Raw genomic sequence first — 25,630 nt, 5'->3', positions numbered from 1 at the left:
ATGACAGTCTTGTTTAGGTCATATATGAGACCCTAAATATCTGTGATGAGAAGGAGGAGCATGCACGCCACATGTGGATACGAATTCAGCCACCTAGCACACGCCCAATTTACGTTGTCGGTATGCTACTTCCCCCAGACACATTATCATATGCACATGAGGTCACCGCAAAGGGTCATAGCCCATATGAGACAATATTTGACGATATCTCATAGTTCTCCAGACAGGGAGAGATCATAGTTTTGGGTGGCTTCAATGCACGTACAGGGAACAAACACGTGGGCCTACTTGATTTCGAGACTGATCCCCTCAAGAGTACCGGAGATAGACCCAACAAAGCTTGGGACAGTGAGACGCTCAGGATGCACCACACATCACTGGATATGGACGACATCTACTAGATATGGGAGCAGTTCATAATCTAATCATATACAACGGTCTCCTTAGATGGCCATTGTCGGGAGGCCTCACCTACTTTCCACACGAAGGGGGATCAAGTACAGTAGATTACCTTTTGGGATCTCCAGCTTTTGTGTCACATGTACACGATCTCGCTGTCCCTCCCCCACTAGGCGAAAACCACTCTCATTTCACTTTCAGCATCTCAGCCTTATTGCCGGCCATAGGACACAGTCCACCAGCCGCCACTCAGGTCTAGGTGCAATTTGATCATGTCCTTGATGCAGTATACATGAGTCACTTATCATGTGAGCTACCACAGTCTCCGTAACTATGCAAACCTCGCCCATGCCTCAGACACTTTAGTATCAGTGGTTCAAGATGCCGCAGTCAGATCCTTCCCCACGACTCGATCTACATCATACTCCCCAGCTGGGAAGATGCCCCAAAACCCATGGTTCGATGATGAGTATCAGGAGATGAGATCCCCCCTCTACATTGATAAGATTACGACGTTCATTGCCTGCCTAGGAGGAGAGGGATCCTTGCTTGCAGATTTGATGATACAGATATCACTATACGCAGATGACATAGTTCTCATCTCCTCTTCTGCGGTAGGCCTACAACATCTTAAGGCTCTAGATGTGTTTTGCAAGGAGAGGAGACGGTCAACCTTGGCAAGACCAAGGTTATGACCTTCAACACATCACGAGCAATACTTCAACGGCATACTTTCACATTGAGGGGAGCCAGTGGACATGGTACAGTCATATACCTATCTTGGAGAAATTTTTGTGGGGCCTGTCTTCACGAATGACACACACAGCTTGGGTGCAACTCAAACGAGGGCAAGGGGCTCTAGCTCGGCTAGAGAGACAATGCTTCCAGAAACACTTTCAGGATCCCCCGACGAAGGGGTGGCTCTTTGATAGACTAGTGAAGCTGACACCCATGTATACATCCACCCTTCTGGAGATGTGATCTACCAACAGCTGAGTGGCGGAGATTCAAGAGGTTATAGGTTACCATGGGGGTCAGAGATGGTTAGGAGTAAGCCATCAGTCCCTAACCAGATCATGCAGGCTGAGTTCACTATGACACTGCTGCAGATTCATGCCATCTTCCATGCGGGCTTTACCTAGATGGAGACTACCTAGGTTGGCACTAGAGTCATCTCGACGGCTAGCTGAGCGCAGGGACAGCAAAGCCTAGAATGCACGCATCTCCAAATGGTTTTGGTCTCAGGGCATTTAGATGGATCACCTCCCCCCTGGTTTGGACTCCTCATCCCTTCATATCCCATAAGATGAGATCAGCCGTATCATACGGATGGACCTCCATCAATTGTACACATCACTGACTTAGGGAGGCGACCAGATTCCAAGATTTAATTCTACCAGGACCACTTCTTGAGAGTATCAGAGGATAGACTGATCATGAGGCCCCAATAGCTAGAGGACAGACGGGTCACCCATGCGTTGAGGATTGCCATAGGACAGATGCGGGTCTCGTTTCACTAGTTGAGGATCGAGGGCAAGGCAAGGAGAGCTACAAGTACACCTAGAGACCGAGGAGGATGAGAGCACGCACGATAGAGGTCCAACCCATCGCTGCTCTACCCAGAGGAGCGCAACCAACGAGGTGTCACCCTTCATGCCGCTCACCGTATACAAAGATCCCGAAGACCATGCGCCCCGCCACAACGAGAGACAGCTCGACAGCTATAGATACGCGACATCTTTGCGTCCTATCGGAGAGATACCACGACTCCAAAATATGTCCTCGGAGCTTTCGCACTGTCTAATGGAGTCTCTTGAGAGCCTCGGAGAGTGTCTTTTTCGAGTTTTTGAGTTTTCAAGATCATTAGCTTAGCTTAGTACTCAGCAAGTGCCTTAGCGAGCCCTTTGCTTCAGCCCATGGCGGCTTGTATGAGTTATTCTGCTGATTGTACTTTGTCTCATAGGCCGCCCTAGAGCATCAGATGCAATTGCATATAGCAAAGGGGCAAGGGGACATCCTTGTCTAATTGATCTCTGCAAGTGAGGCTTCCCGAAGACGTTAATACATCTTCTCTCTCTCTCTCTCTCTCTCTCTCTCTCTCTCTCTCTCTCTCTCTCACACACACACACTTCTTATTTAAATAGTGAAATCCAGGTATTTTTATATTACAAGAGGCTGTCCCCAAAGTGGAGAGCAGCAAAATACAAGATCAGAAAATTTCATTGTAAGACAAGTAAATAGTGTAATCTATCTGACAAACAGACAGGATTGCCTGCACAGCATACAGAAAAAGTAAACATGGAAGAAGAAAGCTCTCTAACGAGTCTGTGATTGCTGTCATTCCACAGAGTCCAAAGTGCCCAATATCGAACCCAAGATCAAACTCCACCCTCCTTGGCTGAATGCCAAAGATCCAAAAAAGACACACACACAGTTTTTCTTTGGGTGAAATCCATTGAAGATTATATTACAAGAATCAGTCCCGAAAGCTGGGACCTCTAGTTCCAAAACACACACTCACACACACACACACACACACACAGCGCCTCAAAACAAGTTGCAATGGTGCACCTTAAATGAGCCAGTCCAAGCACATCAATATCGAATAGGATAGGCACCTACATAAAGGAAATCCTAGGATACCAAGCATAGCAAGCGTATATAAAGATTTCTCACATTTTTGAGTGTAACGAACCACTATCATTTTGATAGTGGTCACAGCGCCTCAAAACAAGTTGCAATGGTGCACCTTAAATGAGCCAGTCCAAGCACATCAATATCGAATAGGATAGGCACCTACATAAAGGAAATCCTAGGATACCAAGCATAGCAAGCGTATATAAAGATTTCTCACATTTTTGAGTGTAACGAACCGGTCACCAGTCCCATAGATCCTGAAGGGTCTCTAGACAGCATCAATACAATCATATCATATCATATTGTATATTTTTTTTCGATGTGTGAATGATCCTTCGGCATATCATATCATCCCCCCCCCTCTCTCTCTCTCCCTCTCTCTCTCTCTCCACACACACACACACACACACACACCCCACACACATTTTTTTGGTTAAAGGAAATTTAAATAAAAAAAGCATTTACATTTATAGCTGTCCCAGAGTGGAACAGCTACTACTCATAACGAAATACTGACAACTAAAAGCAGCTCCACAAAGAACTAGAAACACTCACAACACACACACACCATTTATTCATGCAACCCTGCATATTAGCCAGCACATATGTGCTCCACAAAGAATAAATAGTACATTTGAAAGACAGAATTGTACCTTCTCCCCTGACTGCTTGCATCCAAAATCTAGATCAAAACGATTCTCTAACATTTCTGGCATATAAAAAAACTCTGGAATGAGCTCTTTGACATCTGCTGTGTTGCCTTGACTGGCACTTAACCATGTCTCTCTTACACTGTTGAATAGCCGATCAGCATGATCAAATTGGCCTCCCTGCAGCTTCCGATTCTCTGCACTGAAAGGTGGCAAGCGGATAAGATAAAAGAGTACAGTACCAGCACTTGAATAATGTGACCCATAGTGGAATCTTGGTATCTCAGGATCATCCCAGCTATCATACCTGAAAAATCACTTGCTCAGAAATGCATACATTTGCAAAAGGTGTAAGAAAATGCAGTTAACCCAATCAACTGCAAAAAAACAATACCTTCTCTTGAATTCTTCTTCTCTTTCATGGGTAAGTGCACCCATAGGTTTGTCTAGCCTTCGAAAAGATTTTGGATTATCAAGGTCCAGATGCTCACTTTCATAATTAGCCAGCACCCATGGGTAAACAGGGTACTGCGTGAGATCATTGTACCCACGCCCTGCAAGTGTGTTTAAATGCATCAAATACTGAAAGTTGCTAATTTCCCCATTCTGCCAGCGCTTGCTAAATGATTTGGCCATCGTCTTGAAGAGCCGGCCTCCTTCATTGCTTTCCTGTTTTGACGCACCGGAAATAGTGGCATCCAACCTACCCGAGCAACAGAACAAGTAATGAGGAGAAGTGTTTCAATAGATGAACATCCAGGCAAATATGAAAAGCAATAGAAAGAGTTATACTCTGTAGCACTCTCCATCATAATCAAAGATCATCCAATTGGGCATTTTGAGAACAAATCAACTACTGGCAGAGAATATTTTAAACAAAGCAAACATTTAATTTTCAAGCATTTTTTAAACATTTCTTTCCCTATCCTCTCAAAAGGCCTGCATGCAGAAGTCAAAACATATTTTCAATCCTTACGGTGCATCCCTAGCATCATATCCTCAACAATAAAGCATAAGAAATATACTAAAGAGTGTCAGATTTAGAAGCAGACAGGCCATGAAAAACTTTGGGGTTTGTAGATGGTTAAGATGCAAAGGAGCAAATATATTAATTGCACCCATGTTTATGAACATATTTCTGAATAGCATCAATCAATCAATAGGCAAAGACGAAGGGGAGTTATGAAATAAGTACATATATATAGGTGTAATGAAATAAGTACATATATATAGGTGTACATAAAAAAGGAGGCACAGCACAGCTACTTTGACTGAGTTACTAGAGTGGGCTATCAATAAAACAATCACTGTGTGAAGCCAGCATTTCAAAATGTGTTCGAAGCAAGACTTGTGAAATACAAGAATCCAAGGTGTTCAGTGCAATCTTCAGTTGCTTTAGCTGAAACAGATACAGGTTCTCAATAGTGAAGTTCTTGTGTAGCTAAAAATGGACATGTCTTATTGAGAGAAGTAACAAATCAAAGGGAAGTCAAAGCTGTATAAACAATATACAAAAATAACAAAAGCAATTAGCCCACACATACATGCTATTCCGAGGCAGATTCATTGCAACAAGATTCTTGAAAACCTCATCTCGCTCATTTTTGTGGAACACCAACAAGTCATTGCATCCATCCATACTGAAAAGCTCGATGGCGACAGGGCGGAGTTGATAACGCCGCTTCAAAAGCTCATGCACATTCTCCAATTTCCACATGCGCCAGGGGTGAGCCATATGACTCACATTCTCTACCTTTTCTTTTCCCCAAGCACCTCCACTATATGCCCATGCTCGACCCCCCAGCCATGCATTGGCAGTTTCTTGCCAAGAACCACCTTGTCTCAGCTCCTGAAAAGCAGCCATACTAGAGCTGCTGGATTTCACTCCAAGCGCTTGATCAATGACTGACAAATCATCTCCTCCAATTTTCTCACAAATATGATCTGACTCATCTATATAGAAATTTTCTATAACATACAAGCACATTTCACCAATGAGGAATATTCCGTCATGTTTTTCTAGCCCAACAACCCTTTCACAGTTGTACCGAAACCTTATTTTTTCCCCAGGTTCCAAGAAAGGTCGAATCAAATATTCACCATCATCGTGAACATCCTTATCTGTCTTGCCATCCACATATTTGAGGTCGTCACTTGATTGCAAAGATTGTTTTGGAGAGCTTTGGCCAGATTGGGGGATCTCTCCAATCAAGCTAGCTTGAGCAGAGAAAACACTGTTAGTTCTAGTAGGAGGATCTCGTGAAGGATGCAATGAAATGCCATTCTCACTGCCTGACTGAGTATTGTTCCATCCAGCCTTGTTTGAAGATGATATACTATCTTCTTCTGCTCCCTTCAAATCCTCCTCTTCATCCACAAAAACTTCTAAGATATCTTTGCTACTGTAGCTGAGTTTATTTGGGCTTGCACCGCCAACTGGAAATAAATGGAAGAATGAATCATAGTCTGGATCTGTAATATCCAGACCAAGACCATCTTTTCCAGGACCAAATTTATCGTCTTCTGCAACTTCTAATACTGACATATGCTTATTATTGGCCATGTCAATTTTAACTTTACAACGCACAAGCTTTTTGCGCATACGATAAGGACCTTCTGTTGCACATAGCTGCCAATCAGAGTCCCCATTGGATGTAGGCTTTAGCATGGGCAATATGCCACGCTCATGTATTAGATGTTGCGCATGCTCTTCCCATTCACTCTCTGCATGGAGAACCCAACCATACTTGTCCTGTCGCATAACCCTAAGCTCTGTTGCCATTGCATCTCTTACTACATCAAGGGCATAACGTCGTTCATTCATTTGCTCCCAATGACGCTCCTCAAGTTTGGAAACATCTCGAAGCCTTCTTGTCATTTCTCTTTTCCGCCGACTCTCTGTCAGCTTCATTCGTACTCCTGGAAACTTGGCTGCAGATGCAACATACTGCATCCACATTATTGAAGCACACTGCTCCAACACTCTAGAAATTACCTCTTTAGAATTCCGAAACCAAACATAGAAGTATGCCAGGTTGTTTGAAAGAAGCTTGTCAAATCCCCCATGTAAAACATCCAAGGCTTCGCCTTGGTTTGGCCTAACAGCAAGCAGCTCATCCAAAGCTGGCTTGCGAAGATCAATTAGGAACTTCATGACTTCCACTGCTAGATTGCGAACACTTGGCCGTGAGTCCCACAGCATAGATATACTGTTGATACAAAGACAACATACCAGATCAGTGTCTAAATTTATTGCACATAGAATCAGTTGCTTGTTTGCTATCACCAACTGAAGCACAGTGGAGACATCAATAGGAGATGACAGAGACCCTCCATCCCCTTCATCAATTCTTTTCACTTCTGTTCGTGGCCAGCTAGAAGAGATGAATTCATCCTCCCCTATTGCACTCAGGAAACATGGAGTAAAACAATACATGATCATCCGATTTGTATTCTTCAGCAGTCCCTGTACATACGATTCAACCTGCCGACTGTTTGCTCTGTTGCGAGATAGCAAGCCCTTTCCAGTTAAGGTTGCTTCCTCCACCCTCCTGTCCTTATTTGCAAGCTGCAACATTGAGAGTAAAAATTCTAGAACCTTGAGCACCGATCCAGGTTCTGGCAAAGCACCCATATAAACACGATCCACCAGCAGAGAGCTAAAAGCATCAAGGTTTGAGGACCACCTGCCCTTATCTAATCGCTTGTTTACCTCCTCATCTTCCCGCAGCAGTCTGCGCTCAAAAAAGTTCATCAAACGAACTAGACACAAACCTTGAAAAACCACTGCAGAATCTGCAGTGATATACAGCGGAGATGCTTCAAGGACTGCTTCTGTAAGTAAGATAGCCTTGACTTGATCGCATAAAGCATCTGCCAACACCTCAGCAATCAAGTCTAGCACAGCCACAGCTCCTGCAGAACATGGACCCCCACCAGACCCAGCAGAATCAAGTTTTAGCAGCAGATCTGGTTTTATATCAACAAACGTACCCTCTGGAAATGCTCCAGGTGCACTGGACCTGTAGTACACCCCGGAATTTATACTACTCATGGATGTGGACGGTGTGACCAAAGATGAAGCTCCCATGTTGGTTTCACTGCGTGACGAGCTTCCCATCCATGATGCTGAGGGAGCAATTGGTGTAACAGACATTGAGTGCACTGGCCTGACAGCTGCTAACAGACCAGATGTTTCTGAAACAGGAGAACCGGGGGCTAAGGCAAAACGAGATGCTAACAAATCTATCCCAGCATTTGAAGGAGAAGAGGGGATTTGTGCCTCAACAACCTCTTCCTTCTGCTCAGCAACTGGAGGGGAAACAGCTGCCAGAGCAACCACATGATCCAAACTGTCCATTGCAAAGAGATTGACATCACATACAATTTCTTCTGATGGCAAAGTGTCTTCCTCCATACTAGAGACGTTATCGATTTCTTTAGGACCAGACATTGAGCGCGGGATACTGACAACAGTATCAGAAACATGAAGTGTCTTAGGCTCCTGCACTTTTTGGGGGTACAAACTCGAATCTGCACTCCCATTTCTAGGTTGTTGCTCATGCACGGAGCCCGAAGATGTGACTACAGAGCTGGGTGCATCTTCTGAATCCATTTGATTATGTGGAACTTGTGACTCTGCTAATACTCTACATTGGGCAAGCTGAGCAGCATAAGCAGACCTGAAAAAGAAAAGATGCAATAAGAAGTAAAGAAAGGTTATTGTAAATAGAAAGAAATGCAACCCAGAAGCATGCCCATCTGCAGCAACCGCCATAATTCATATCCTCTGCCATTACATGCTCTTCACTTACCATAATAAATGACGCTGATCCTTACCTGGCACATGAAAAATAAAGGTCAGTGCAGCTTTCAAGGAGGTCTTGACGTCGAAGAGCAGTTGAGAAGGGCGGACACATCTTTGCAAGGTCTACCATATAGCGTAGTATAGAAGTCACAACTGCAGGGGCAGCTGCTTCACCGCCTAGTAGTCTTGCAGCATATGTCTTGTGCAACAATGCTTCACCTTGCAGCTGCTCTGTGGAATCCATGATGCCTCTGAAATTCAAATCCAGAGAAATACTCATTTGAACCTGTTCTGCCGACTGTAACTGTAAGGTCATTCTGTCAAAAGCAGCTTTTGACATAGATACAACTGCTTCTAACAAATCGCCAAACATCAGCTCTCCAGAACCTCCATCATCTGGCATAAGTGCATGGAAGTCTAGCATCCGCACCTCAGGCTGCCTTGGATAAACTGACTTGCTAAACATGAGAGAGAAGAGGATGTAATATACTTCAGGACAATCAAAAAAGCTAGGAAGTACTTGAACCAACCCTTGATAGCCACCACTATTACGAAATTTTGCACCAAATGTTGGCGAGGATGAAAGGCAGACTCCAAGTAAAGTCATTACCCAGCGCATGCTTGTAGGATGAACAGCCTCATCAAGAAGAAATGTGATAAGTTTTGAAGAGACAATCTTGTGCCACAATTCAAGTATTTCTTCAGATGTAATGGTTACCTGAAGATCAATAAGCATCTCAAGCAGCATATTGCGTACAATGACCTGCACTCCCATTGTCTCCCGCAGTATAATAGACCTTTGCTGTACTTCTGGGGGTTCAAATGTCATGACTACAAAATCAACGACATACTTGAGCTCAGATGTTATAAATCCATCTTCTAGTAGAATTCCCAAGAGGACCACTAGCTTCTCTAAAACAGGGATCTCCACATCGCCCCTCTGTAGTGTAACCAATAAGTGCTGCACGATATTGACTCGCCGTAGCATGGTCAGATTGTGATTTCGGTATCGGTGCATTGACACGAGTCGCTCAATAAACCCAAGTAAAGCAAGCTGAAGTGAAACAGGAGAAGCAACCCATAAGGTCCAGTCCAACAGAACATACTCCATCATCTCTGGGTTAGCAAGTACAAGGCTATTAGAACCTTCTGTAGATGGCTCAATCATCTCCATATCTGACACGCGGCTCAAAACTTCTTGCTGGACAAAGAAATCAGCTGTATCAATCTGTGATCCAAACGGTGAGACCGCTTCTCCAGTACTAGCAGTAGCAAGTACATTCTCTAGGCTATTAGTAGTTAAGGAACTGCTAGAAGTAATGGCACTGTTTAAAACATCTGAATTCGTTATGTTGGAGGAGCTAACCAAAGAAGCCTCACATGCAGCAATCTGAAAAAGCGTCTCAAGATCCTGCATATCAAAGAAACACATCCGATGCCGTATAAAAAGAGCAAGCAGGTGGTATCCTCTACTAGAAGACATGTCATGTATGTTGTGAGGGTTCCAACGAAGAATGCAGGCCAGCAAAGAAAGAGCTAGATGCAGCATCTCTTTACTTTCTGCAGCTTCAACAAGTGCCAGCACTACGGCTACTCCACCAATTCTCCTTAAATTCTCACCAAGACTGCATGGGCAGCAGACGTGAATGTCTCCATGCAGCCGAGCAATGCGTGGTAATCCTGAAACATGATGGCATGTAAGCATCCAAGTTTTGCATTCACATTTAAAAATTTAGAATTTCAGACATGCAAGTCAAATTGCAGAGAAAAGTTTTGCCAACGCACCACCAAGTGGTGAAGCTGCAGAAGATAGAGGGTCAACCAGATTGATCATTGCAAGAGAACCAGACAAAGCAGTGTCAGTACACGTTCCATCAAAAGAAAATATAAGTCTTTTACTTGCCAGTTGAGCTGAGAATGTGGCCAACCTATCTAAGTCCCACACAACCCCACTGCCTTCTGTCTTGCTCATACTTAACTTGGAATTGCTCTCCACTTTTGGATTATTGGCACCTATTGCCAATTCTACTTCCAATGCCTCAAAAGTTGCCAAATTTCCTCCACCACAAGCTTCATTTGGCATAAAACGTAACAAGTCTGTGTCTTGAAATAGACCACGATAACCCCTTCCTAAAGCATACATAAGAAAGACTGATGGTGCAGGGAGAACTTCCTCAAATAGGTAGCATGAACCCAGATTCCAGCATAATGGCAAGACCTCAATATTTGACGGCGGTGTCCCAATAGTCGCCTGCAGAGTTTTACCAGCAGGTGAGGCCGAGTAACCCAGCTTTCCTGTTTGCCTGAGTCTTCCGTTCACGTAAAGATAAGCGCTACTAGATTGAAACAAGCCAGCCAACGCATTTGGCTTGTTGTGCACAATCACTATGTGATGCCATATACCTTCCTCAAGATACACACCTTTAAAAGACAAGAAACCAGACATGCTCGTAGCCAATGTCAAACCTCCTGAATCTTCCATGTAAAGTTCTGCATAGAGATTGCTTGGCTCTTCTGCTGAGCCTACAGAAAATACTCGAATTTTTGCATGTTCCCTTCCAAGCATGCCTGCTCTATTCTTGGAATACCGGTTTTTTGGAACCACATTAACATTTAGCTCCCCAGACTGCTTTTTAGCAAGAGTTTTGTATCTTAACCAGCAAGCAAATGAATACCCCGCTGCTGGTGGCCAAGTCCTGTCACCAAGGGAGATCCGAACACACGAATAACCAGATTTGTTCATGTTCATTTCAACAAAGGGCGTAAACGAGCTATTTTCTGAATTGGTAATCTCCATCTGGATCAGCCTTTTCATGGATTCAAGAAATCTTTGGCCAATTTCTCTGCTAGATGATTCCCGACTTAACCACAAACACCTTGCTAGTGCCCTCAGTTCAGAAGATGATAGCCTGCAGCAATTCAATCATTTTAAACATGTTAAAAAGATTTGCAAAATCTAACCTTATAAAAACTATCGCAGCACAAAAAGATGTTGCATGCCTGTTTACATGTATATAGCTATACCATGCGTGCATGCCCGCGCACGTGCGCACGCACGCACACACACACATACCTGTAAGATCCAAGAACTTCCACAATCCTCAAGACATGTTCAAGAAGTATGGGATCTCCACAAGCAGAGTTCGCTCGCTCCAGCAATAGACTCACACAGCCTGAAATAATTGTAAATGTATCTCAAATCTCCATCTAACAAAACTGAACTCAGCCCACATTTTGAATTGCACATCTCTCTCTCTCTCTCTCGCATAGTCTCTTCCAGCTACTGCAGTAGCAGCAGCCCACAGCAGCACCCGCACAGCGTGCAGCAAGCCTCCAAGTCGCAGCAGGAGCTCCAAGCTCCGAGTCCCACAGCAGGCCTCCATGCAGTTAAGGCGTAGGAGGTCCAGGTCTGGCTCCGATGCAGGTTGCAGCAGCAAGCCAGGCCAGACAAATTTGCACTCGTCACTCCAGACTGGGTCATAAGTGACTCTCCTTGAATCGATGCGTTCCACACAAAAATGCCAAAATGCACTGTACTTTTCACTTTTTTGTGTGTTTGTACTTTGTTTGATAGGCCCATGAGGCCTCCTACAGAGGTCTCTCTCTCTCTTGCCAAAATGCACTGTACTTTTCACTTTTTTGTGTGTTTGTACTTTGTTTGATAGGCCCATGAGGCCTCCTACAGAGCTCTCTCTCTCTCTCTCTCTCTCTCTCTCTCTCTCTCTCTCTCGCGTGCAAAATATGGGGATTACACCTCTGGGCGTATCAAGCTACCATGGCTAGCCCTCTTCTATGGCACTTGCAACAGGAAGGGACCAGAGGTACTGGAATTTCTCCCCTCCTATCACACAAGGTCAACCAGGTTATCCATGAGGATCTATTACAGCTACACACATTTCGGACCTGGCTGGGACCGAGTGAACTCCCAGTGAAGCTTAGTTTCTACAGAGATCACTTCTTACAAATCACAGCAAAGGGTTTCATTGACCCACCAGGATACATGCAGATTCACCTACCCCTCTCGCTGAGGATTGCTCTTGGGCAGTTCCAGGTCTCTTCACACAGACTTCGTATCGATAGCGGCAAAGCAGAGCGACTACCTAGGGAGAGGCGCATATGCACAGTGTGACATGCAAGAGGTTGAGACGGAGGAGCATTTCATCTTCAGGTGTCCTGTTTACTATGAGACCCGAGGGCATTTCTACTACCTTTTCAAAGATAGCTATGGGATTTTGGCCCGATTCCTCTCCTACCCAAACCAACGGTGTTTGGTAGGTTTCATTCATGAGGTACTTACACACCGCGAGAGGATACTCCGAGCACGGAGACAGGGGCAGACTTTTTCCTTGGTTGATCCCTCTCAGAGCTCTATCACGGAGTTCTTTCAGCCAGATCACATGGACCCCCACGAGACAAGGCCTCGACATGACCGTGACCCGGAGCCTGTGACCCAACAGCTCAAACAGAGGGTTGACACACAAATCACACTTGGGGACGTCCCCTCCTTGTTTAGAGTCGGAGCCCAACCGACGGGGGTCACAGTAGGCCTGGTTAGACACAGAGCTACGACAAGGAGACGTGCCAAGACTGCACCTTTGAGTGGCCGACAACACTCTATTGCCGACTTCATGCCTCCATTGCCTCATCCACCCTGATGTCCTGCTGATGATGATGATGATGATGATGATGATGATGATGAGATTGATATGTAGTCGACCATCGACATGACTATGTTCTACTTAGGACTTAGTACTACCATTCTGTATTTTTTTTAATTTTGTATTGGTGTGGATGCTCATTTAGTAGCTCCACTACCACAGCTCATTTGTACCAAGTTTTTCACAGTCTCATAGACCCATCGGTCTTCCAAAGACTTTAATAAACTTTCTTTCTTCCTTTCTTTCTTTCTTTCTTCCTACTCAAAATTATGCTGTATTTGTCTTTGGTATTGATTCCCGCTTAGAGGTTCCACCCATCCAGCTCATTATATCAAGTTCTTTCAATCTCATAGACCCTTTGGTCTTTCAAAGGCCTAGAGGCCACAAATGCGGCCTTATTGGCTGAAAAATCCCATGTTGACAAGACCCTTGCTGAGTTTAAAAAGCAGGGAGGGAAAATACAAGAAGAATGGAGGAAAGAAAAGGCCAAGAAAGAGGACTTGGGAACAAGAAAAAACAGAATGGATTAATGAGAAGGTAAAACTCCAAGACAAGATGCATTCACTGGGTGTTGAACTACAGCAAATGAAGGATATGCAAATGCTTTCAGAGGGGAATTGTAAAGCCATGGAAATACTCAGAACAGAGAATGCAGCTCTTAAAAAAGAGATGGCGGCAATGCAGGCCACGATGATTGGGAAACATGCTGAGATCACACAACAACTCAATAAAGGGAAAGAAGAAATGCTTGAATGGACAGCAGTGGTTAAAAAGGGATCAGTTGCACCCAAGAAGGAGTTTATCCCTGAGACTCGAAAGGAAGAGAAAAGGAGATCCAGCAAGGTCTTGAATGTGCTTGTAAGGGGCTTGACGGTAGGAGATACCCCAATGGCAGATGCCCTAGTTTTGTTCACTAAAATGGGGGTTAATCTCACATGCGAGACAACCTGGAGAGTAGGTAAAGCTGAAACACCAATGAGACCCTTAATACTGAAATTCCGGAATGCCATGGATAGGTCCACCATTATGAGCATGAGAGCAGCATTGAAAGGGACCAGGATATATTTGGATGATGATCTAACCCTCCTACAGCAGGAGCACAGAAGGGAGGGAATGGTACGGGTAATGGCAGCAAGGGAGGCAGGAAAATTGGCTGTATATAGAGATGGTAAAGTCATTATCCGTGAGAGACCAGCCAAGGAAGAGAAGGAAGATGGGGAGTTATGACGGTGTCGGACCAATGGGATGAATGCACATAATGAACTCAAGATGGCAGTGTGGAACTGTAATGGCACACTCTGGTCTGACCCAGGAGGATTCTCGGAGACATACACTAGGAGAGACATGATCTTTTACACCGAGACACATGAGAGTCCAGAGAGAGGACTGCCCACTGTGGCAGGATATACATGGGAGTCAGCCCACCGGAAGGAAATGAGGGGAGACAGTGGAGTGCGTGGCTCCGGAGAAGTGGCCATCCTCTTCATATCACATTTGAGACCCCTCACTTCAGTGGTTCGGAGAGAGGAACACGCACGACATATGTGGGTCCGTGTCCAAATACCTGATACCCGACCAATCTACATGGCAGTGTGCTACTTTCCACTAGATACATCACCTCACACGCAGTCACTACAAAGGGACACAGCCCATATGAGACGATACATGATGATCTCATTGAGTTCTCCAGACTAGGAGACAACCTCCTTCTTGGTGACTTCAATGCACGCACAGGTGACACGCAAGTGGGCCTACTTGACTTTACATCAGACTCTCTCATAGTACCAGAACTAGACACTGCCGAGCTTGGGACAGTAAGACACTCAGTGGATGCATCACATGTGACGGGATACACCCGGCATCTACTTGACCTGGGGGGTATCCATGACCTAATCATATATAATGGCCTACAGAGATGGCCATTATCTGGTGGGTTCACTTGTTTCCCGCATGGCGGAGGTACTAGTACAGTGGATTACATACTCGGTCCCCTATCCTTCACCTCACGGGTACACGACTTCGTTGTGCCTCCTCCCCTGCTAGGTGCTAACCACTCATACCTATCCTTCAGTATCTCCACCACTACACCAATCACATGGAGGGCCCCCCCCACTCCCACTTGTGTACAAGTCGACTTTGACTGGACCCTTGACCCCGTTTACGTGAGCCATTTGGCACGGGAGCTCCCAGGTTTACTACTTGGCGACGAGGTAGACCTCACCCATGCATCAGACACCCTTACCACAGTGGTCATGGACGCAGCTATCAGATCTTTCCCTACGACTCGGCCTAGGCGCGTTTCAATGGGAAAGATGCCCCAAAACCCCTGGTATGATGATGACTGCAGAGAGATAAGAGCTAACCTCACACGTGAGCAAGCCCTTGGCCACTTGACACCACCTAAGGCACAGAGGATCTCACGACACCTGACACGCCAAAAGCGGCGGGCTTTCCTCACCCATAGGATGGACGAGGTGATTAGTTCATTCAAAGGAGGGGATCCTACTATTGGACGAGGGTTCCTGTCAGAGAGGAAGCCGCCTATCCCCATCACAGACCCGAGTGTTTGGCACACATACGCATGCTCTCTCTATGATGTTCCAATGCAGGCACCACCTGATATGTCTGCTATGCCCAAACCCGCCACTTGTCACTTGTTCACTACACAAAATGTGCAGGCGGCACTCCGTCAGCTACATAACTGGAGAGCACAAGATCATGAGGGACTACGGATGGAGCATTTCGCACACGGGCACGAGGTTTTGGCCCTGATCCTAGCACAGATGTTCAACCACGCCATATGCCACGGCTTTCCATCCTCTTGGAGCACTACTACCATCGTCCCAATACACAAGGCAGGTGACCCCATGGACACTGGGAATTACCGCACTCTCATGATTGGCCACACTCTAGCCAAGATCTATGGATCTGTACTAGAGAGATCAGCAATCACACAGAGGCACATGGACAACGTGCCCTGGGATAGGCAAGATTTCGGAGACCGCATTCCACCCTAGACCACATCTTCACACTCAGGGCTATCATTGAGGAGGCGAGGTCGAGGCATCAAAAAGTCTATGCTTGCTTTGTAGACTTTCGGAAGGCTTTCGATACTATCCCACAATCCTGCATGATCAGGAGACTCCACGAGATGCAGATCCCAGAGGTTCTGATTTGAGGGGTGATGAACCTATATGAGTCCGGCAGAGGACGAGTTCGCGCCCCAGGAGGCCTATCAAGCTAGGTAGAGAGCGCAATTGGGGTGAAACACGGATGCCCACTCTCACCGACTCTCTTCCGCCTCTACATTGATGAGATCACATCCTTCATAGACTGCCTAGGAGGCGAGGGGTCACCGCTGGCTGATTTGTTGGTACCGATACTACTATATGCGGATGACATAGTCCTCTTGTCGTCCTCAGCAGAGGGTTTATAGAGACATCTGGAGGCCCTCGAGGAGTTTTGCACAGAGAGAGATCTCACAATTAACCTTGGGAAGACCAAGGTTATGATCTTCAACGCCTCATACCAAGTGTCCATCGACATAGCTTCACTTACCGAGGTCAACCAGTAGAGATTGTGCAGTCCTACACATACTTAGGTGCAATTTTGACTGGGCCAGCTTTCACGATGATCCATGCAGCTTGAGCACGCCTCATACGAGGATATGGTGCTCTGGCCCGACTAGAGCAACAGTGTTTCCAGGCGCACTTCCAGGACCCACCAACGAAGTGCTGGCTTTTCAACACCCTAGTGAGACCAACTGCCATGTATGCAGCACCGTTCTGGGGGTGTGATATTTCAGCAGCAAAATGGAAGAGAATTGAGCGGCTATAGATAATCATGGGATCCAGGATGATTCGTAGTAAGCCCTCGATCCCCCATCAGATAGTACAGGCATAGTTTGCTATGACCCCTCTTCAGATCGATGCCACCTCTCAGACAGTGATCTTCCTCCATAGAGTCTAGGACCTACCTCGTGAGAGGCTACCGATACTCGCATTGGAATCCTCTATCCGACTGGCAGAGAGTGGGTTTGATACAACATGGTATGCACGCGTCTCTGCTTGGTTCGCCAGTAATGGCATTTAGATGGACAGGCTCCCTCCTTTTCAATATAGCATGGATGCACCCCCTGAGCTGATTCTGCGAGATGAGATTAGCCGCATCATACGGTTAGACCTCCTCCAGCTTCACACACTTCAAACTTGTGGGGGCAGGGGGGAACCAAGAGTTCCTCACCAAGACCCAACTCTACTATGACCATTTCTTGAGAGTATCGGAGGATGACCTCATCATCAGACCCCAGTATCTTGAGGACAAAGAAGTCTCACATGCACTCAGGATTGCCATTGGACAGATGCGAGTCTCCTCCCATCAGATGAGGATTGAGGCAAGGAGAGCTACAGGCATACTAAGAGAGCAACGGACTTGTATGCTATGCACGATGGGCAGCGGACTTGTATGCTATGCACGATGGGTCAAGTCAAGACTGAGGAGCACTTTCTTTGTATGTGTCCCACCTACTACGAGATCCAAGGGCGCTACCATTGCCTTTTTCAGGAGGGACACGAGTTTGGCGCACTCTCACGGGTGTGTTGGGATATCTCAAGGTGTATGCCTCAGGCACACCTTATGTTTCTATGTGTGAGTGCTAGAGGCACAGTTAGGTGCCCACAAGCACAGTTAGGTGGTGGAAAAGCCACATAGGATGATTGAGTGAATCTAGGAGCAGATTGAGGAGATGATTGTGGAGCTTTGAGGTCATCAGTGATGTCAGTGACCTTGTATGAGGTGCCTACTTAAGGACCTCTTTCTTCTTCATTCTATAAGCAAGTATTCTGATTTTGTGTCAACTCTACTCTTTCCTTTCAGCATTCCAACATGGTATCAGAGCCCTTTGATCCCCCTTGAGCCCATTTCTGCCACATCATCATCTTCTTCTTCATCTTCTTCTTCTCCATTTTCCTCTTTCTTCCCAAAATCTTTGAGAGCTTGGTTCTCCATCTACAAACAGCCATTGCCCAAACCCTCTGAGCTGGAAACTCCTCTAGTATGGGCGAACTTCCACCTGCAAGCAATTGAAGAAAAAACGTCTGTGGTGGCTGCCATTCTCCAAACAGCGAATTTCTTCTGTTGCTCAATACTCCCTGCATACTCCGCCATTGCCTGAGCCCTCTTAGGAGTAGATGGGCGACCTCAAGACGAAGATTTTGAGCCATTTTTCAAGTCATTTGGTTGAGTAACGAGGGAGAAATCGTCAAAACTCAGTTTCAGCCTGTAGCAACTCTCCCGGGCAAAAGTGCGCACCATTTCGTCCAACCTCTGTGCTGGACCTTCTCTGGTATATGAGCTTTCTTTTGCTTCAGAAAGCCCTCTTTTCCTTGCTTTGAAGAGTGAGCTACAAGCCCTCCAAGTTCAGCTTTTCAGTTTTGACAGTTTTGGACAAGTTTTTGAAGATGATGCTACATAAAATGCTACTCTAGCATTTCTGGTTTTTTGAAGCTTTCAATAACTTCAGTACAAGTGTGGATTCAATTTTGTTTTGACTTGCTAGACCTGGTTTTGATTGGAAAATGTTTATATTTCATCCACTTCTATGAAGCATGTAAGAAGAAGCATCATTGTTTGAAAACTAGTCACTACTATTTGCTACAACAAGTGGCTATACTTTGGAAGTATTTCAGTTCTTTTTGCCTTGTAAGAGAGAAGACACTACCCAATACTTGGGTTAGAGCCTCTCATGGCTTTCTTATGCCAAATATGTGAAAAGCCAAAACATAAAGCAATGTCTTGTTATGCTACAAAGGATGAAAATGCCAACCTGACTTCCTTATTGAAGATTGCCAAAACAATGGTTGCCAAAAAGGAAGCAAATACAGAGATCTACACTCTCATGGCATTTTTATTTGACTCCAAGTACAAGAAAAAGATGAAGGTCAGACACCTAAGATATGCTTCTCTACACAACTATGGAGATGACAAGATAATTGTTCTCATGAAGGATATGACTTTCAGATCCACTTGTTCTATCATAGTACCATCTTATAAGGCACTAGACACTGCCCATGTGGTAAGACCTTGCCTTGACATGGATATTTTGCCTCCACAAGATGAGGCATCCCATGAAGATTATGCATTTTAAACTCATCTCTATGTATGCTCCAAATCTCTCTTTTTATGTCAAGGTACTCAGCCTGGATAGTCCTCCAAAATGAATGAAAATAAATTATTGTGTTGTGTGTGTTTGTAAACACCTCTGGTCACCTTATGATGTAGGCCATGTGTATGTTTTGTTCCATGGTACCTCTTGCAGACATTGTGTGCATGTACATGCAAGGGAGATAACCATTGGAAGGTCTGTTTGTATCCCTTTCTGTTTACCTTACACCCACCAAGGGAACCCTTGCTAGCATGAGAACCTAGCCATAGATTAATCCTTGACCACCATGAGATGGCATGAGAAACTATGAGACTAGATGTATCCTTGACATAGTCTGAGGCATTCCCTTGAGGGGGGGTTTGTTGGGATATCTCAAGGTGTATGCCTCAGGCACACCTTATGTTTCTATGTGTGAGTGCTAGAGGCACAGTTAGGTGCCCACAAGCACAGTTAGGTGGTGGAAAAGCCACATAGGATGATTGAGTGAATCTAGGAGCAGATTGAGGAGATGATTGTGGAGCTTTGAGGTCATCAGTGATGTCAGTGACCTTGTATGAGGTGCCTACTTAAGGACCTCTTTCTTCTTCATTCTATAAGCAAGTATTCTGATTTTGTGTCAACTCTACTCTTTCCTTTCAGCATTCCAACAGGGTGATCCACTTTCAGGATCAGTTTTGTATTGGGCTCTACCTGATGGAGATGCAAAGACACAGACAGACTACTGCGACGGATCAGAGAACAGCAAGATGCAACCACCACGTCACAGGACACTGAGGTGGACCGAGCGCAAAGGCAGGTCACCAACTTCTACGCTTTGAAAACATGGAGGCATTACTTATATGGTTCAGAGTTTTATGTGGACACTCTGAAACATTTTTGTAAACAGCCTGACTTGAGGGGCCGCCAAGCTAGGTGGGCAGAGCTCATGCAGGAGTTTAATCTAACGATTCGGTACCGAAGAGGAAAAGACAATAAGGTTGCTGATGTGTTGTCTCGCATTATGCACAACTTGAGTTTCACGGTAGTAGAGAGTGCTCTAATGACCGAGATTAGAGAAACTCAAAAGGTGGACGAGTTTGTCCAGAGCTTATGGCCTAAGGCTCATGTGTTAAAACCCGAGGAAAGTGAAAGGGATGACCTGGCATCCAGAAAAGGCCAAACTTATGCAAGATATACCATAAGGGATGGTATGCTAGTTAGAAATGACAAGGTTGTAGTACCTAGTCAGAATGATCTCAGGCAGAGAGTCATTCGACAATGCCATGATAGCCCGTGTGCTGGACATCCAGGAGTCGAGAAGACATATGATCTCGTGAAGCGAGATTTCTTTTGGCCAAAGATGAAAAAGCATATTCATGAATATGTGACACGGTGTTTCTCGTGTCAAGTAAGTAAGGCCGAGCGGGTAAAGCCACCCGGACTTTTACAGCCCTTGGAAATACCACTAAGTAAGTGGGAGAGCATTTCCATGGACTTTATTGTAGGACTGCCTACGACACAAGGAGGATATGATTCTATCCTTGTGGTGGTTGATCGTCTAACCAAGATGGCTCACTTCATTCCGACTAGAGAATTCCGACTAGAGAGTCTGTTAGTGCCCCGCAAGTGGCGGATTTGTTCATTAGACATATATTTCGTCTGCATGGATTGCCTAGATCCATAGTGTCAGACAAAGATGTCAAATTTACCGATCATTTTTGGACAGCGGTATTTGAGACACTGAGGACTGAGTTGGGAATGAGTAGTGGGGATCATCCTGAGACGGATGGTCAGACGGAGAGAGTCAACCAGACTTTAGAGGATATGCTGAGGGCATATGTGTCATTGAGGCAACATACGTGGGACAGGTGGTTGCCATTGTTGGAGTTTGCCTACAATGATAGAAAACATTCCTCTACCGGGTTCAGTCCGTTTGAGCTGAACTATGGTTATAAACCAGCCAATCCGACTATAGTTGGAATACCTCAAAAAGTGCCTAGTGCCGCGAACTTTGTAGTTCAGATGCGGGAGATGCTAACACTTGCGAGAGCTAATATCCGCCAGGCTATGGATAGAGCCAAGGTGTATGCGGATGAAAACCGGTCTATAAGAGTATTTAAGGAAGGAGAAAAAGTTCTCAGAGTTCCTTCGCACTCGAAGTCACTGACTTCAGGAGAGTGTGCTAAGTTATCACCTCGATACTGTGGGCCGTGGTTAATTCTAAAGAGAATATGCAGTGTAGCCTATAAATTAGAATTGCCACAGGGGTGTAAGGTGCACCCGGTTTTTCATGTTTCGCGCTTAAAGAAATTTTTACATACTGGTGACTCACTAATCGAAGGTGTGGTTTTGTTTCAAGAGATAGAGGATATTGCAAGGCGCAAACCAACAAGGATCCTGGACCGAGGAACAATGCAAATACGAAATTGGAAGATACCCACGGTGTTGGTGGCATGGCATGGCCAGCCTCTATCCGAAGCTACCTGGGAATCCGTATATCAGTTGCGGAGAATGTTCCCAGACTTTATCATCGAGGACGCTGATGTCTGAAGAGGGAAGGATTGTTACGCTCTAGCCGAGGTAGCATGACCTTGGAAGAATCAGTCGACATTTCCCTTAAAGGATCTATCTTTGTAATATATGTGTTTGCGCTTCATGTAAATGATCGGGAGGGATTTAATGTCAAGGTCCTAGGTGAGGGCTGATAGCACCAGACTAGGTAGATCTAAGGCCAAGGGCCTAATGCAAAGGTTGTCCCTAGGGGCAAAGAATTTAATGCATCCCAAGAGAGGGGTGAAATATGGCATTAGGAAGGCCCTATATGGATGACATGTGGCATCTAGATCTATCTAGGGAATTGGGGCTTGCTGAGGCTAGTGAGAGAAGAGAAGGTAATGATTCACGTATGATTTGAAATGAAGATGTCTGTCTGCTTGTTAGCCTTAGCAAGGAATGGCTGGGAGGTGATTCGTGGTGCTACTCCCGTGATTGAAGTAGAGAACTAGTAGAGAAATTGTTTGACAGAGTAAATGACGAATCATGGCAGCCCATGGTTGAGAACCTTGGAAAAACTAGAGCATGAGTTTTCCCTTATCAGCAAGAATGTGCAGATGGATATTAAGAATATTAAGACCTCCATGCATCTTTGGAGAACAAGGCTGCTGTACCGGAAGCAAATGAAGGCTTTTTTTGCCATGGCGATAACACTAGAAGATTTCCAACACCTCAGACATAAAAGAGGCAAGATCAGCCTTGCTGAACATAATAAGAGGCAAGTAGAATTGAATATACGCCATCAAAATAGATTGCACAATTTGAGAGTCAACTCCAGGACACTCGAGAGTGAGGAGGAGGAGATAGCTGACATGAGAGATAGATGGGTTAGTAGAGGGAGTCAACACGACACCACTACTGGACAAGGGTCACGAGGATCTCACATGCGACAGGACACCAGAGCGCACACGATTGAGGTTCGACCTATCTCAGCTCTTCTCAAAGGCGACCGACAAAGATGCGGCATTACACTTGACATAGCCCATCAGATCCAGAGATCGAGGAGACCACACCCCCCACCACAGCACCAGACAACTTGACAGATACAGATACATGAGCTCTTTGTGTCACACCAGATAGCTATCACGGAGCCTGGATACATGGAGCCACATCATGTTCTTGGAGCATAAGCCCTGAGCGCCTGACAAGCCTGACTCATGTTACACACTATTTGGCTTTTCTGGCTTGACTTGATATGATGTACTACATTAGTATTTCAGTTTTATGTGTTTTCTAGTACTCAGCGAGGGCCTTAGCGAGCCCTTCGCTCCAGCCCACTCTGGCTTGTATGAGCTTACTTTGTTTCCGCACTTTGTTTCCAGCCCACATGCGGGAGGCTATAGTGTTGTGGACTACATCATGGGATCCCCTGCCTTCACATCTTGCATCACTGACTTTACCGTAGCACCTCTCCCTCCAGGGGCTCATCACACCTATCTTTTCTTTAGCATTTCTACCCCCCACCGCACAGCACTTTCTACCCCATTGAGTTCTTACTCCACTTGCCATGATATACACTTTGATCACGATCAATCACCTACTTACTCTGGCCGTCTGTACATACTTCTCGCATACATTGACTTTATATCCCTATCAGAGGATCGCGCTGCCCTAGTCACTTGCTCACACTACGAGGCTGCTCTTCACGTCTTCCCCCATACCACCCGCTCACCACCACCTGGGACCGTACCCTGTAATAGCTGGTACGATCATGAGTGTAAGGCTCTACGCTGTCAGCTCAGATTCAAAATAAAAAACAGCCTTTTCGGCGAACTAGAGACGCTACGCGAGTACCGTTGTCCGGTACGCAGGAAGAAACTAGACTTCATGCAACGGAACAAGGAGGAGCTACTGAGCATTCTGTTCAGTAACAACTCTAAGGACTTCTAGCGGAGATTTCTAGAGGGATGATCCCCCCCACCACTCACTGACACTCAGGTGTGGACTCATTATGCACGCACACTCTATGATATCCCAAATCAACCAGCCCCTAACCTATCACATATGCCACGCCCCACGTCCTGCACCCTCTTCACTAGGAGAGGGATAAAGGATGCTGTAATGAAACTTCATAATGGCCGAGCAAAGGATCATGAGGGACTATCCACTGAGTTCATTGCATATGGGATTAACCTCCTAGCCCCGATTTAGCCAAGCTATTTAATGAAGCTGTTTTCTTGGGGTTCCCACGCACCTAGACCATCAACACTATCTCACCCATCCACAAGGCAAGGGATCCCATGAACCCGAAGAACTACAGGACCATTATGATTGGACATGTCATGTCCAAGATTTATGCATCAGTACTTGATTCCGAGGTCAACAGATTTACGGAGTGTCGAGGACTCAAAGCAGGGGGACAGGCCGATTTCAGGTGGGATCATGGGACCATGGACCATATTCTCGCACTCAGATGTATCATCGAGGAGGTGAGGGCATGGAAGCAGATGGTTTACTGTTTCTTTGTGGATTTCCGCAAGGCATTTGACACCATTCCGAGAGCCCGCCTCATACGACGCCTACAGGATTTGGGTTACAACCAGGAGATCATTTGGTTGCAGCAGGGGGGACCAGAGGTGCTGGTATGCACGCACAGAGAGATGGTTTGCAGGACTCGAGCTCCACATGGACAAGCTGTCTCCTTTCCACTACAGCATGGATGCTCCTTTTTCTCTCCTCCAATCACATGAGGTCAACCAGGTTATCCGTGAGGATCTACTACAACTACATATGCGACATGCAGGAGGTTGAGACAAAGGAGCATTTCATCTTCAGGTGTCCTATCTACTATGAGATCCGAGGACCGTTTCTACCGCCTCTTTAGAGATAGTTATGGAGTTTTGGCCCGTTTCCTCTCCTACCCAGACCAACCATGTTTGGCTGCTTTCATTCATGAGGTGCTCAGACACCGCGATAGGATACTCCAAGCACGGAGACAGGAGCAGACTTCCTCCTTGACCTTCCTCCTTGACTGATACTTCTCAGAGCTCTACCACGGAGTTCTTTCAGCCAAATCACATAGATCCCCACGAGGCGAGGCCTTGACATGACCGTGACCCGGACCCTGTGACCCGATAGCTCAAACAGAGGATTGACTCACAGATCATACTTGGAAACATCCCCTCCTTGTTTGGGGTCGGAGCCCAACCGACGGGGTCCACAGTGGCCCTGGTCAGACGCAGAGCTACGACCAGGAGACGTACCAAGACTGCACCCTTGGGGGGGGCGACAGTGCTCTATTGCTGACCTCATGCCTTCACTTCCACAGCCTCATCCATCCTGATGTCCTACTACTGTTGATGATGATGATGATGATGGTTATGATGATGTCGACGATGATGCCAAGATTGATATATATACATAGTCGAGATATGACTATGTTGTACTTAGGATTTAGTACTGTCATTTTGCATTTTCTGCATTCTGCATTGGTATGGATGCTCGTTTAGTAGCTCCACTACCACAGCTCATTGTATAAGGTTTTTCAGAGTCTCATAGACCCATCGGTCTTCCGAAGACTTTAATAAACTCTCTCTCTCTCTCTCTCTCTCTCTCTCTCTCACACACACACACACAATTATGCTGTATTTATCTTCAGTATTGATTCCCGCCTAGAGGCTCCACCCATCCAGCTCATTTTATCAGGTTCTTTCAGTCTCATAGACCCTTCGATCTTTCAATGACTTTTAATAACTTTTTCTTTCTTCCTTTCTCTCTCCCTCCGGTGCCATCCCATCACAATTCTGCATTGCCATTCCATCACGATTCACCTCTTAGCCCTCTC

The 25,630-nt window shown here is 45.7% G+C and overlaps 1 protein-coding gene across 2 annotated transcripts in view; it reads right to left on the bottom strand.

Annotated features, from left to right (window-relative positions):
* SPI (BEACH-DOMAIN HOMOLOG A1) overlaps nt 1-25,630 on the bottom strand; it is a 67,289-nt gene that overhangs the window by 5,138 nt on the left and 36,521 nt on the right. For both annotated transcript variants that reach the window (XR_015543966.1, XM_087401875.1), the window contains exons 13-18: nt 11,567-11,666; nt 10,279-11,402; nt 8,526-10,173; nt 5,231-8,368; nt 4,081-4,389; nt 3,690-3,993 (exon numbers count right to left, since the gene is read on the bottom strand). Coding sequence is in view for 1 of the 2 variants with exons in the window: in XM_087401875.1 (XP_087258001.1) it covers nt 3,690-3,993; nt 4,081-4,389; nt 5,231-8,368; nt 8,526-10,173; nt 10,279-11,402; nt 11,567-11,666 (6,623 nt within the window). In the remaining variant the exon portion in view is untranslated. The remainder of the gene's footprint in view (nt 1-3,689; nt 3,994-4,080; nt 4,390-5,230; nt 8,369-8,525; nt 10,174-10,278; nt 11,403-11,566; nt 11,667-25,630) is intronic.

The sequence above is a fragment of the Dipteris shenzhenensis genome, chromosome 30 (genome assembly GCF_047967505.1).
Source record: "Dipteris shenzhenensis isolate YYH24624 ecotype China chromosome 30, Dip_SZ_1.0, whole genome shotgun sequence".
In the NCBI taxonomy this organism is placed as follows: domain Eukaryota; kingdom Viridiplantae; phylum Streptophyta; class Polypodiopsida; order Gleicheniales; family Dipteridaceae; genus Dipteris; species Dipteris shenzhenensis.
The sequence above is the reverse complement of the archived record's forward strand: the minus strand, read 5'-3'. Positions and strand labels throughout refer to the sequence as shown.